We start from the raw sequence: 14,899 nt of genomic DNA, 5'->3' as shown, positions 1-14,899 counted from the left end.
GAGTGATGTGTGTGTTGATATGGGGTGTGTGTAGGTATTGTGTATGTGTGTTGAGAGTGGTGTGGGGGTGTGTGGTGTGTGTGAGTGCTGTGTATGTGTGTTGATGTGAGTGGTGTGTGTGGAGTGTGTGTGGTGTGTGCAGGTGTGTATGTGTGTTGAGAGTGGTGGGGGTGTGTGTGTTGTGTATGTGTGTTGATATGGGGTGTGTGCAGGTATTGTGTATGTGTGTTGAGAGTGGTGTGGGGGTGTGTGTGGTGTGTGTGTTGTGTATGTGTGTTGAGAGCAGTGTGGGGGTGTGTGGTGTGTGTGAGTGCTGTGTATGTGTGTTGATGTGAGTGGTGTGTGTCAGGTGTGGGGTTGGAGTGTTGTGTATGTGTGTTAATGTGAGTGATGTGTGTGGTGTGTGCGAGTGTTGTGTGTGTGTGTTGACAAGAGTGATGTGTGTGGGGTGTGTGCAAGTTTGTATGTGTGTTGATGTGAGTGGTGTGTGTGGGGTGTGTGCAGGTGTGTATATGTGTTGAGAGTGGTGGTGTGTGTGTGGTGTGTATGTGTGTTGATGTGAGTGGTGTGTGTGGAGTGTGTGGGGTATGTGCAGGTGTGTATATGTGTTGAGAGTGGTGGGGGTGTGTGTGGTGTGTGTGTTGTGTATGTGTGTTGATGTGAGTGATGTGTGTGGAGGTGTGTGGTGTGTGTGAGCGGTATGCATGTGTGTTGATGTGATGTGTGTGTGAGTGGTGTGTGACGTGTGTGGGTGGGAGACAGGATGGAGGAGGCCGGTGCAGCATGGACTGGGTGCAGGCTCCAGCTCAGGAGTCAGCTCCGCATAGGGAGGCCCGAGTGGGGTCTGCACTCCCTCCTGAGATCCGGGTGGGCCTACCAGCTGGTGTAGAGACAGGACTCTGGGTAGAGGGACCGCTGGAGGTCGGCACAGGTGGAGCACCTCATCTCAGGCTGCCGGGGTTTTGCAGCTCCTCCTCCTGTCTCTGGCCACAGCTTCACGCGGGAATGTGTTTTGAGTGGAGTGCTGAGGTGTTCAGAGGGCCTTCTTGCCCCCGCTGCCCTCTGACCTCTCTTGCAATCCTGTGAATTAGAACCAGAAAAGCAACATTATAGAAGTGACTCAAGTCCTTACCATAGCGAAATGATTCTAAGTGGTGTTAGCATCTGTGTGTATTTTTATTGAACACTTACATGTGCTTACGCTGTGCCAGGCATCATTCTAAGTGCTTTACAACTACTAGCTTCTTTAATCCTCATAACTCCAGGAGGTGCATTGCTCTGCCCATTTTACAGGTAGAAAACCAAGGCACAGAGAGGCTAAGTAATTTGCTCAAGGGTTATATAAAAATCACACATACATACACTTAGAATGTCTGCTTGGAGAGACATTCTCTTCTAGGGGAAAGTAACAGAGGAGAAGGAACATTTCTTCTGCTAGACATCATAAATAATTGGCTTTCCTTAATACTCACAATAACCATGTGATGTAAGTATTTTCCTGATCTTACAGAGGAGGAGTCTGAAGCTTAGGTTCAATAGCTTGCCCACAGACCCCATGGCTAGATGGAGTGACCCCAAAGCATGAACATGTCCTACATGCCATACAACTTTCATCTGGGCCTGTGATGGAGAATTGTGGTCTTAGCACATCTCTTGCTGCCCCAGGGAAGGATCTGCCCAGCCACCTGGCCTCCGCCTGGGCACCACAAGGGACAGGGACCCCACAGTGGGTGGCCAAACACATAAGAGCCTGCTCTGCCCTTCAGTAGCCGTGTTACAGGGATCAGGGCTGACCGGTCTCTGCCAAGTTTCCTAATCTGTAAAATGGGATGAATTTCCATTTACCTCATAGGGTGGATGTAAAACTTGTGCAAAGAAGATGGCAGAGTGCCAGGAACACAGTTGGTACCCAACATAAATCTTAGTTTAGGTAAAATTTTATCATTGTTCTTTAAACCAATCCGTCCCATTATTGGACACTTACTATTTAAAAAGGGCTTCCCCTTCCTCTATCTCTGTCTCATTCATTCATTGCTTCTAGTTCTCACCAGTTATGTATACTTTCTTCTGTGTCTTCCACATGAAACCCTTTAAAAAGTATTATTCTATTTGTGATCACTCAATTGACATATCATTAAATTAACATTAAATTAACACATGCATTGGGAAAAAAACTAGAATATTCAAAAAAACAGGAAGAGCTTTTAGGAGAAAATAAAACTCACCTATAATTCTCACAACACAAATAGCCAAGTTTTACATATTAGTGTATTTCTATCTGCCTTATAGTCTTTTTTCTGTGCATATAACACATACACATACACACACACACACACACACACACACCCTCCCTCTCATCTCCCATCACAGCGAGGGAGAAGCTGTGTTTGTGTTAGGTCCAGGACAGCGGGGAGTGTGTTTGCTGTGTGTCAGGGGTATACATGTGCATGGATATTCTAATGTCTGTTGACACAGACTGCTCAGCTCTCCTCTGGAAAGGCACTACTCATGTACACCCACAGCTGCAGGGTATGGCGGTGGCTGCAGTCACCCTGGAGGTATCCGAAGTGTGATTTCCTTCCTATACAGTGCAGTGGTCAGTTCTCTGTGAGTGAAATTCAGAAACCCTGGAGCAAATCAACAACTGACTTACAGGGCTGCTCTTCATCTGAAGGTTTAGCTTTCTTTGATCTATTGATACCAGGCCTTATCTTTGGGACTGTCACCTCCAATCTCGTCAGGGACCTTCCTAAGCCACCTTCTTTGGGTGGACATTCCACCAGCTTTGCTTGCTTGAACTTGAGTCACAGAGAAAAGATGCCAGATTTGGGAAGCGGGTAGTTACTTTTCCAGGGAAGGCTGACAGCTGATCACATTATAGATATGGACATAGATTGCAGAGGAGAGAGACTTGTTTTCTCACTTTTGTTTGAATTTATTAAGGGTGGCTCCTAAAAATCAACATTAGAGAAAATATTTTATCTTTAAAGTCAATTTTAGTCTCATTGATTGCATTTTGTTTGGCTTATTTAGTATCCAGAACACTTAGTTACCAAAAATAGCATTTGATAAAATGAGGCATCCGTTCCTTAAATAAACTTTTTAAAGTAGGCATAGGAGCAGATTCCTTGACAACAGAAAGAATGTCTGTCTTAAACCAGCAGCTCATTCCGGTTAAATGCAAGGCTCAAGCAAGACTGCTTACCGTCAGCATAATCATGATCGTTTTAACTATTGTTGCTTGAGTGTTTTGTTTTCCCAATCACTTCATTAGGCTCATCACATACCTTGTCCTTAATTTTTAAAATGCCCCTTCAAGGTACATATTATGAACATTTCACAGCTGACACTTTGACCTAGAGTAGCCCCGTCACTCATAGCTGGGAAGTGTCTGAGTTGTGATTTGAAACCAGATATATTTGACTGCAAAGTAGTGACTTTCTTTTACCTCATGATAGGTCATTTTTTACTCAGTATTGCTCTGAAAGTTCTGGCCAATGAAATAGGACACGAATAAAAGAAACTACACATGAAATAAGACAAGAAAAAGAAAGGTCACTTGTGGGCACCAACGCAGGTCATCTAATTTCTCTTTGCCTTGCTCCCTTCATCTGTTGGAGGAAAGAAATGACTGGGTGTTCAGTATTCCTTGTCCTTTACCCCACCAGCCAAGGTTTTGAGGAGCTTTACTTTTTTCAATTTATATTGCCAGAACTATTGGCATTTTTGTTTCACCCAAATTAAATTCAGGTGATTGGAACAGAGAAGGGATGACAACCTTTCTAGGATTACCAACAATGGCTAAGATCTCTTCCAGCCTGAAATTTCCTCAACTGGAAGGCAGGAACAAGGTAATGGCTTTAAAATACCAAAACTTGTGCTGCTTAGAACATTAGCTGAGCAGGTGATACGTTTTTAAAGTTTCCACAATTAGAGGTATTTATGATATACTGGGATAACCAAAGCTAAGCAAACTTCTTTATATAGATAGGACTTCTCAATATGTTTTTAGTGGACTTTGGAATCTCCAGGAAAGGGGGTAAGTGCATAGCTTTTTTCTTTTCCTTTTTTTTTTTTTTTTTTTTTGAGACGGAGTCTTGCTCTGTTGCCCAGGCTGGAGTGCAGTGGCTGGATCTCAGCTCACTGCAAGCTCCGCCTCCTGGGTTTACGTCATTCTCCTGCCTCAGCCTCCCGAGTAGCTGGGACTACAGGTGCCCGCCATCTCGCCCGGCTAGTTTTTTGTATTTCTTAGTAGAGACGGGGTTTCACCGTGTTAGCCAGGATGGTGGGATTATAGGCTTGAGCCACCGCGCCCGGCTCAGCTTTTTTCTTAAGTTATTTGGCCACAGAACTCTGTTTCTTGGAGAATCTTAAGGGGCTGCTGTTCTGTGGAACTTATTTTAGAAAGTAGTGACTTTCATTGTCATCTGTCTTTGTTCTAACAGTGATTCCGCCCTTCCGTTTGGGGACATAATGGACTCAATGTGTTTTAGCCTCCATTTCAGAAAACTATAAATATTTTATCAAAGCAGGCAGATGATAAGGTTGTTGGGTTATTGCTTTTAATACTGTCTAGCTGTCACAAACTCAGTTGTCTAAAGGGGAGAGAATTACTTTAAGAGGAGGTTTTTTTTTCCCTTGAGGACTTTTCGATGTGTACCTTGGTTTAAAAAACAAAACAAAAGTGTAGTCATTCCCAAAGTTTTTGGACACAGCAGAGTGACTAAATTAAGATTTTGTTTATCGTGAAATTGTATTGTGTATTGTAAAATTCTTCTTCAAGAGTTCTGAGTGGGATAGTTCAAGTAGAGCTTCAAATGTGTTTATTAAACATACAGTGTTTTGGGGCATAACTGTGGGTCAACTGTCACAGGACTCCCTGAGTTCTGCTGAAAGGAAACAGGGCAGAAGCCTACACCAGCCGTGGACTGTCAACATCACTAGGCATCTCTCTCCACTAAGAAGGGTTCAGATTCCTTATGTATCCTGACCTATCTTTTTTAAATATATTTTTGTACATTGCTGCTTCCCTTCTTCCCCTGGGTAAAAGTTGAGCTAAGAAAAGCTAACACTGTGGAAGTCCTTCTCAACCACAGTAAACAGAATCACAGAGGCCATTTGAAATATTTGTTGAGCCACGGAATGGTCTGAGAAAGGGTGCCTGAGCTTAGGAGCTCTCCATTAGGTAGGAAAGAGAGACTTCTTAGTGTGGTTTCTTTGAAATCAGGGATGCTTAACATGACCTTAATGAGCTTCCAAAAGTGTCTGGCTTATAGGAAATAATGTCTTGGCCACAATGTGCAGGAAAGGTACTCTCATTTAGTGCCAGACCTTCTTATTCTTTAAATTAATATTTATTCCTGGAAAGGTCCAGCTCTGGAGATCCAGGAAGCATCAGCCTGGCCTGCTGTAGCCTGAAGTGATGCTTTTAACACCCTAGAGCTCACCGTCCTCATCAAGAACAGAGGGGCCAAGCAGGGCTCAGATACTCAGGGCTTCTGAGTCCAGAGTAGGCATGGCAACCAGCCTTTCTGCTTGAACACGAACCCAGGGCAACAGAGGGGGCAGCGGCGGGCACTGCAGCAGGGTGTTGCCTCTCGGGGAGTGTGCCCCATCTGGGTTACCAGGAGTTGGTTCTTTCCCTCAGGCTTTGGCTATATGCTGCGTAGAACTTAGTGTTAGTGTGATCCTGCTGAGCCTGGCTCAGGCCATCTGAAGGGAGAGGGCTCATCCGCTATCCTGCCTGAGCCTCCAAGCCAGATTTGGAGGCTCAGCCCCTGTGGGCTGCAAAGGTTCCACCCTGGTGCTGTCCATTCATTCCTCCTTCATAGATAGTATGTAGGAATTCCTTTCAAAAGATTCCCGTGCATCTTACCTGCCTCCAGGTGGTCAGGAGACAGGAGTCCTTTATGAAAGCTGCGAAGCTGTTTTAATTCTGTTTAACCACAGTTCCGATCAGTAAATATGAGAGTACTGCCAGAGATACTCTTTTCCAGAGGAAGAGGAAAGACTTGCCCCAGTTGCATAGCTGATGATGGCAGAGTGGCCTGCCGGATGCAGGCCCCTGGGCTCTCCATGCAGGTGGTGCTTCTGGTACCGCATGACAACTTTTCTTGCCTGTTACTGGGCTTTTCTGGCATTGACAAAACCTCTTGTCTTTGCTGAATTCCAGAAATGGCTTCAGACATACCTGGATCTGTGACATTGCCCGTTGCCCCCATGGCGGCTACCGGACAGGTGAGGATGGCGGGGGCCATGCCTGCCCGTGGAGGAAAGCGGCGTTCCGGGTAAGTGACCTCAGCGTTTCCAGGAATTGGCTTAATAAATGTTGAGCAATGCTCTTGACCTGTTAGGAGAATATTGTTTCTCCCCGTCCTGTAGAATAGAAGCTTAGCAGTTTGCATCCTGTTTAGCTTTTGCAAGATTCCTAAATATGCACATGATTTGCTTCTAAGTGTTTTGGGCCTCGGCACTCGGCTGGGGACTTCTGTTTGCTTGTCCTTGTGGTGAGAATGTGCTTTGTGATCCTGCTGGGCCTGGCTCAGGCCATCTGAAGGGAGAGGGCTCGCCCATTATCCTGCCTGAGCCTCCAAGCCAGATTTGGCAGCACTGCTGCGCTGAGCTCCAGCCCCTGTGGGCTGCAAAGGTTCCACCCTGGTGCTGTCCATTCTTTCCTCCTTCATAGATGGTGTGCAGGAATTCCTTTCAAAAGAATTGGCTAAATCTCAGTGCCTGAAGGCCAGACCGTTGGCAATGTCTGCTGCTCTGCTAGTAAAGGTGGTAATAATACTAAGTACTATTGTTCTAAGTGTACTTGTTCTGATAGGGCCAGAAATATCATCAGTCTTGAGCAGATGGAACCAAAATTGCACCTATTAATGATCCATAATGTTTGTGGCTGTACATAGACCTAAAAAACCAACCAACCAACCAACCAACCAACCAACCAACCAATCAACCAACCAACTAGCCACCAACCATCCAACCAACCAAAATCCTGCAGGAAAAACATGATGGACATTTTCAGACTCAATATATCACCTAGCCCCTTTCTCCTGTATTTTCGATGCACTATTTGATAAACAAGGTTTCTCATGAAGTTGAATCAGTTTGTACTTTTAAAGCAATTTCTGATAACACACGGCTCCTTCGGAATGCAACTGTCCGGTTACAGCAGAACCCACTTCTCATAGCCCAGTGCCAACAGGGTAGGCCCGTTTTTAGGTGGTCCAATATGATTCTTAAAGGGAGCAAAGGTGGAGGCAATAGGAAATATCAGGATCTGGGATGGAGTGTGGCTAGAATGCAAAAGCATATTCAGCCTTGTAATTTTAGGTTGGAAAAAAGACTGTTATGTGTGTTGTGTAGTCTCTAAAGGAGGGCCTGAGGTTTTTATGATGAGGCAGGGGGTTAAAAAACCCAGCAACTGAGCTCAGTGGTGATGCCAGCTTTCCCTGTATTCAGCACACTCACTGCACTTACTAGGTGCTGATGCAGCCAGTTCTCTATCTGCAGCTGCCACCATCTTTACAGCGAGACCAGCAGAGCTATGAAGAGCAGTGTTGGTGCCTGGGGCAAAGCTCTGCAGATCAACTCTGTAATAAATGATGTGGCTCACCTCTGGGGCTTCCTGCAAACCCAGCCATCCAATTTCAACCAGCCATTCTTGCTAACTAGGTGCTAAGCTCAGCAGTTGCTAAAAGAAGACAAGAGGTGTCACCATATCAACTTAATTGACTTTTTCCAATTCCAGGCCTTTTAAAATTATTTTAAATGTCTATGTGCACTCTAACTCGCATTCCCTGAGGACAGAGCCCCATTGCTTGCCCAAGTCCTTTTCCAGACGAGGCCAGCACAGGACTCTGTGATGAGGCAGGTGGGCTGAGTCAGAACCAAGTCCAGGCAGAGATGCTCAGGCCCAGACTAGTACTTACAGGACCAGGAACTGTCTCTGTGCTGGGAAGTCACCTCTGAGCCTCTGCCAGGAGTTTCCTCTTCCCCTCCCGCAGGGCCTGGGCTGCAGTGAGCCGAGGCTACTTCCCTTCTTGGTCTCCATGTTTCTGGCCCCAGCCTGGTGTCCACACCCTGATTTGTGGTTGCTCCCTGAGCTGATGATTTGACTGGGGACCCAGTTCCATTTCTTTTTATTTTATTTTTAGAGACAGGGTCTCGCTGTGTTGCCCAGGGTAGTCTTGAAATCCTGGCCTCAAGCAGTCCTCACACCTAGGCCTCTCAAAGTGTTGGGGTGACAGGCATGAGCCACTGCATCTAGCTTCAGTCCCATTTCTGAAGAAGTCCTGCCCCACTGTGCTTTCCTTCCCGGGTCACACACACAGCATGGCACTGGAGGCAGATGTGGATCCTGAGCAGGCGGACACAGAGCCTAGCATTCCACTTAAAGCCTAGGGAATGAAACATCAAGAAAAGCAAAGAGAGAGGAAGGAGGATGAGCAGCAATTGCTGACAAATCACCCAGGGGCGAGGGCATGACCTGTGGAAGGCAAATCAACCAACTTGACCTCTCTAGGGTGCTTGTCCTCCACCATCCTCACCCCTACTTCCTTTTCCCTGACGGAGGGAGGGGGCAAACAAACTATGATTCCACTTGCCAAGCCTCAGTGGCTTACGGATGTATCCTGTGTCTAAGCAAAGAAACCTCCGTTTTTACAGGGCTGTTTCCATAGTAATTCTTGCATCTGATGTTTTTACATGTTTTGCTGAAATTCTGTGATTGAGTTCACCGCTGTTCTAGAAGCTCATGATAATAGCTCCTTCGACCACAGCCTAAACACTTAGCTAAGTACAAAGGAGACCCTGATGGAAGTCACTCACTCTCACTGAAATGCAGGTAACCCCATGGCAGGCCCCTGCTCCTGTGCCACGGCACGCATTTCCCACTGCCCTCCCCACTGATGGCATGGTGTTCTTCCACCTCCTTCTTCCTTCTGAGAATGTGGGACATGGTGGAGAGACTCAGAGAGAGAGGGGAAAGAAGAGAGAAGGGGAATGGGGGTGGTGGAAGGGGGCAGTGGCATTGGCAAGGACCTTCCCACACCCTCATTCCTTGCCTAGGTCTTCCCACTCTGACCTGATTATTCTGGTGGAGGGAAGTATCCCAAATTTTCAGGATAACCCCGCTTCCCATCCTAGTGTTTCAAAGCCAAGTAAAACCAACGTCTCGCAGTTGGGATCCTCCAGGCCTCCCACCTGGCCCAGCACTGTGGATCTTCATGGTTTAACTTCCTTCCCACTTCCCTGACAGCCTTCATCAGTAAGTGTCTTAGCAAGCTGCCTGCCCTCCCAGCAGTTGAGATTCAAGGTGAAGGTTCTGAAGTCCCAGATTCTTTCAAAAGTGATGCCACATGCGTGGGAGAAATGAGCTGAAGCAAGTCACCTGGAATGCACGTTTGTGGTAACCTCCTTGATCTCAGTGACAGTGTGGTGAAGGGTGGGGGGCTTCCTCGGGGACAAATTCAGTTGGGGGAAGCAGAGGTGACCACTTAGGGTTTGTGCCCATCCCAAAGCTAGCCTTTGATGAGGATGGAGGGTGGAGGCTGAGGGCAGGGATGTGTCAGTCCCTTTCCACTTGGAGTCCTATCCTGGACTTCTAAAATAGCATCATTGAGGAAAAACTATTTTCAAGTTACTTATAGCCGAGAGATGAGCATCTCCTTCTAAGGTAACCCTGGGAGCTGCTGGAATGTGGTCAAATTATAGGTATATTTCCGTAAGCAGCTGTTTCTTTTGGTGAGCTTTTATGTGCTAGCATTGCTGCAGTCTGGGCTGGCCAGTCCAGGCTCCAAAGGAGAAGCATTTTCCAGCAGCCCTTGACACTTCACTTCTTGCAGAAGCTTTGGGTTCGCCTGGGATCTCTCCTTTACTATCACTGTGGGACCAACCCTTTTATCTCACTAGAGCATAAGTGACTTCTGTTTAGTGGCTCGTATTTGATGAAGCATTATTATGATTACAGTCACTGTTAGGGAGCTTCATATCACTCACTCCTAACTAATTGCAAGTTTGGAAATGCCTATCATGGCTTTTCATCGAGGCAGGCATTCAGGTTCATTGACAGAAAAGTACAGTAAAATGCATTTTCAGCCCCCTTTTTGAAGACTCTTCTATCATCCATTCACTGTACTGAATTAAGGTGAGTACAATAGGACTTAAAAGTCGTATTTTGATTTCTCTCCTTTATTATCCAGATGCTGCTGTATAATAGAGACACATAAAAGATATAAAACAAGATTTACTTAGACTTATAGCAAAGAACTAGGCATAGCTTATGGTAGTCCTCTGTAAAGTAGGGAATCTGAGATGGTGATAGGGGTCCAAAGCAACAGCATCTTGGCAGGTGTGGCTCTAAAAGATCCTTCGTGTCCTCCAGGGTTGCCTTGTTTTCCATGTTGCTGATGAGCCAGCGAGATTGTTTTTGGGTGGATTGAGTCATCCTGAGTATTTAAACATTTGTGTCCTGATTCATCTCCTGGTTTGCCCCTGAATTACCAGAGCTGATGGCTGTACCCATGCACAGGTGGGAGGCACAGGATCTTGGCCCCTAATTTTCCCAGACAAATGCTGGTTCCCAAGTTCCCAGAGGACTTCAGAAGACTCTGGGTCTGGAGCAAGGCCATCTCTTTCTCATACCCTCCGCTTGATTGAGCCACAGTTGACCTGGCCAACATGGGATTGTTTACCTCGGGGCTCACTTCCTTATCTGTCTGGTCCCACAAAGGGCTGGGTAAAGAACAGAACTCTTTGCGAAAACGAAGGTGACCAACCATCGTGCTGTGTCCAAGACTTTTCCAGTTTTAGCACTGAAGTCCTAGATCCCAGGTATCTTCACTCCTATACTGAGAAAATCAGGATGGTTGGTCACCCTAAACACCCCAAAGATCATGCAGGCTGAGGACAGAGGGCTGGCTTATAAATTGGATTTTGCAGGAGTACTGACAATCACACTCATACCACCTTGATCTAAAAGGAATTTTAAAGATAACTGTATGTCTCATACCCACCTGTGGTTTCATTAAATGCTTGCATGAGTTCTTTGGAATGTTGAAACTGCTATTTCTTTTTCTTAACGCTGAAATGTTTTTGACAGCACGCACGGGGTGTTAAATAACCTTCACGTGGACGGCAAAATCGCTCTTCCCCATAGTGAACACTAGATGGCAGCGTAGTTCTGCGACTCTGCAGAACACCGGGTTCTGCAGAATTTGGTTACAGCATTTTTGGTGGTTACCTTCCCGATGTAATTTTCCGGGAAAGGTGGGGTGATGACTAAGTAATTATGCAGAATATTGATAGCTTTGATCCATTTAGAAAGTCTTGCATTCAGCTCCCACTTGTCCACAACATCGGCAACTCTACAGCTGCTGCCTGGTGCCTGGCTTTCCAAACTACCTTGCAGAATTGTGTGTTTGTCTCTCTTAGTGGTGTCTGTAAGGCCCTTTAACTGTACTTTTTTTTTCTTATCACTTTTCTACCCCATCTCCTGTTCTTTTTGTGCATAGGTATTTCTGTTATCATTACTGTCATCTTTTCCGATCATGTAACTCCTTTTGTTCTTGTACTTAGTATAACCCTTATGTCTGAGAACCAGAGATTCCAAATTAGCAAGGGATCCTATCAGTCATTCCAAACAAAATAAGGCCAAGATTAGGACTTCGGCTATGCTGTACATAAAACAAAACAAAAACAAAAGTTACTGATTTTAAGAAGAAAATACTTCTCTGCCTTACCTAATTCCAGTCCCTAGGTCCCTCAAGTTGCCCCAAATCCCCTAGAGACGAGGATTTGTCCTGCTGGGAGCTTCTTGGGTGTGCCCGTGCAAGGATGGCTTGCCCTGTATAATCTGGCCACTTACTGGTAACCTGGGGGTCCTGCACCTTCTCCAAGTCACTCATTAGCCACTGAAGCCCTGCCCTTAGAGCCTGAGGGTATGGGTCACCCTTACTGGGAGGCCAGCAGCTCTAGAATCTGTAGCAGTGGTCATTTAATACACAGTCCATTCTGATATTGAACTGTTTAGGCAAGGAATATCTCAGTCCAGTCTGCCAAGCAGACTGACCTTCCTTTTGCTTGAATTCCATGGGAACTATGCCTCATCCAGTCCACCAGGACTACAAAGAACAAGATGGGGAATGCAGGGGCTCTGAGACATTCTCTTCAAGGAGCTGCACTCACCCTGGATGTCCAGGAGAGCTCAGACATCTGTATCATTTTTCATTTTGTTTCCCCAAAGACTCTGGGTACACTTGACACCAATTAAGTACCCCCTCTGCCCTAACATGTTCAAGAATCATGTGAATTACCATTAGAGAGACATGATTTTTTGAGAAGAGTTTAAGATATTAGTTCAACAAATATCTATCGAGTCTTTTTGTCTTATGTTTACACTGAGAGGCCCAGTAAAAGGTGAGTCTGAATAATTGCTTGGTGAGTTTCCATAGGCACAACCGATTTGAGTAGCTTGGGCCCGAAACAGCCATTTTCCCCTCAACAGCCATGTTTTTGGTCCTGAATTTAATAGGGCAAGGTCTTAAATGTCCTTTTCACTTTGACTCATCGAGACCAGCCACATTTTTAAGCAGTACAACTAGTAGTATGTTCTCTTTCACTTGTGATCCCTTCACCCTGACAACTTCTGTTTTCAAAATCCCATGAGCCTTTTCAGGCTGTTAATATACCATAAGACAAAGTAAGAAAACAGTCTTAATGTGGAATAGATGATGCCGAGCGGAGCAGGTATTCCCAAAGATGGTGAGAGACAAGGAAGATATACCTTTCCATCGTAGCCAGAGCAATCCACTGGCTGCTAAGAGTTCTGAGAAGGGAATGGCGTATAGAGTTCTGGAGGGACAAGTTGATACTTGAATATTCCCAGCCATAGAATTAGTGGTGCTTAGACTGAAGACCTTTCATTTTGCCTTTTCTTGTCTTGAACATGTTTGATGACTGTGTAGAGATACTGCTTGTAGCACTGCCAAAAGTTGGGACCAATGGATAGCAGTCCTAGTGAATAAAGCTCCTTTTGTTCCAGCAGCTCCTGTTACCAGTTAAAATGTTCTCCAGATAATCAGTGCTCACTTGTGATCTTGACTTTTCAGAATGGACTTCGATGATGAAGATGGTGAAGGCCCCAGTAAATTTTCAAGGTAAGTTTATTTTATTTTCCTTAGACTTAAAGAAGCCAATAGCCAGCAATCACCTTTGTGAAAGATACAAGAATGTAACCTCTTTTGTCATTGAAAAAGCCATTGCCTACAGTTTGACCATCTTCCTAGTCCCTCGCTCTGTGGCAGTATTTGGCCCAGTGGCAGCTAGCTATAGATGATCAAAAGGTAAGTAACCAGTTATTAACTCTGTTTGCTTTATGAGCAATGAATGTCAATTTTAAGGATTCCTTTTAAAAGACAATAAGGCTTTTAAAAAAGTATTTTTAAAAGCCTTTTAAAAAGTCCTATGACTTTTAGACCAGGCGTGGTGGCTCACGCCTGTAATCTCAGCACTTTGGGAGGCTGAGGCAGGTGGATCACGTGGTCAGGAGATGGAGACCATCCTGGCTAACATGGTGAGACCCCGTCTCTACTAAAAATACAAAAAATTAGCCGGGCGTGGTGGCGGGCCCCTGTAGTCCCAGCTACTCGGGAGGCTGAGGCAGGAGAATGGCTTGAACCCAGGAGGCGGAGCTTGCAGTGAGCCAAGATTGCGCCACTGCACTCCAGCCTGGGCAACAGAATGAGACTCCATCTCAAAAAAAAAAAAAAAAAAGTCCTATTTTTTAAAAAGGAATCTATTAAAATTATTTTCATTGCTTATAAAGCAAACAGAGGAATTCGTTCTTGCTGAATAGCCCTAGAGTTCAAGTTTAGAAAAAACTGTCAAGATAAGTCTTTTATTGCTACCATGGAAAATAAGAAGAGATATGAGAAACCAGGGCAGCTGTATTCTGGATGCAGGATAGAAAACTGGGTTTTCAGTTCTTAAAAACTGTGTTGCCCTCTGGCCATGTGACAGCCTCTTTATCTCGGCTCTGCGGGGCCATCCTGAGTGCAGACCACTTCATGGAAAGTTTGCTGGATCACGAATGTCCATGGGGTTATATACATTACATACATGAAGGATAAGGCAGGCCCAATCCCATGACTCTTTTTTTTTTTCCCATTGTGTTTAAGATATGGTAGGAAGTTTGGCAATGTTGACAGGAGAGCACAAATCATTCCATCATTCTTAGCAAAATTCACATCTGTACCCACTTGCTTAAGGACGGGACTGCCTTGACATTCCTCCCCACTAGCCAAGCCTCCAAGCCTTCCTAATTCTTGGTCATTGATGGACTTGAAAACTTGCCATGGGTGATGGTTACTTTTCTTCTGTGTCCATGGTCCGTAGTTTGGGCTGATGGCCTCAGTTGTTTTGGATGAACCACGTACGTATTGAGTCCTGGGCCCCCTGAGTTGCCCTAGTTTTCTCCCCTCATGGTGGCCATTTTTGGTGATGATTCCTTTTACAAACTGCCTTGCGATTGTGAGTTCAGCACACTTTTCCACCAGTTCAAGAGGGACATGCATCTCGTTACTTCCCACAGATTCCCAGAGTCTCCAAGTCCGTAGTAAACTCTCATCATGCCATACACTTTCCTCCCCAAAATCTTTTCCTTCCTTCTTTCAGCTTATGCTTTGCTTGAAACAGTAGAGAGGAGATGGAGAACATTTTCGTCACTAATGACCTTGGAGTTTCTAATCAAAACAGGACATGAGTTTCAATAACAAAAGCATATATTGTTTTCCCTTGGTGCAGACAGAATGACAGCTTGGACATCCACCCATTTCTTGGGATACATTTTAATAGCAGGGTGTGCTTTCTTGCTGAAATGGAAAGAAGGGCACATATC

General features: G+C 45.4%; 1 protein-coding gene across 2 annotated transcripts in view; it reads left to right on the top strand.

Moving 5' to 3' along the window:
• ARNT2 (aryl hydrocarbon receptor nuclear translocator 2) overlaps positions 1-14,899 on the top strand; it is a 210,886-nt gene that overhangs the window by 42,110 nt on the left and 153,877 nt on the right. For both annotated transcript variants that reach the window (XM_033189223.1, XM_033189224.1), the window contains exons 2-3: positions 6,173-6,287; positions 13,113-13,160. In XM_033189223.1, coding sequence (XP_033045114.1) covers positions 6,173-6,287; positions 13,113-13,160 — 163 coding nt within the window. The remainder of the gene's footprint in view (positions 1-6,172; positions 6,288-13,112; positions 13,161-14,899) is intronic.

The sequence above is a fragment of the Trachypithecus francoisi genome, unplaced genomic scaffold (assembly GCF_009764315.1).
Source record: "Trachypithecus francoisi isolate TF-2019V2 unplaced genomic scaffold, Tfra_2.0 Lachesis_group3, whole genome shotgun sequence".
Classification (NCBI taxonomy): domain Eukaryota; kingdom Metazoa; phylum Chordata; class Mammalia; order Primates; family Cercopithecidae; genus Trachypithecus; species Trachypithecus francoisi.
The sequence above is the reverse complement of the archived record's forward strand: the minus strand, read 5'-3'. Positions and strand labels throughout refer to the sequence as shown.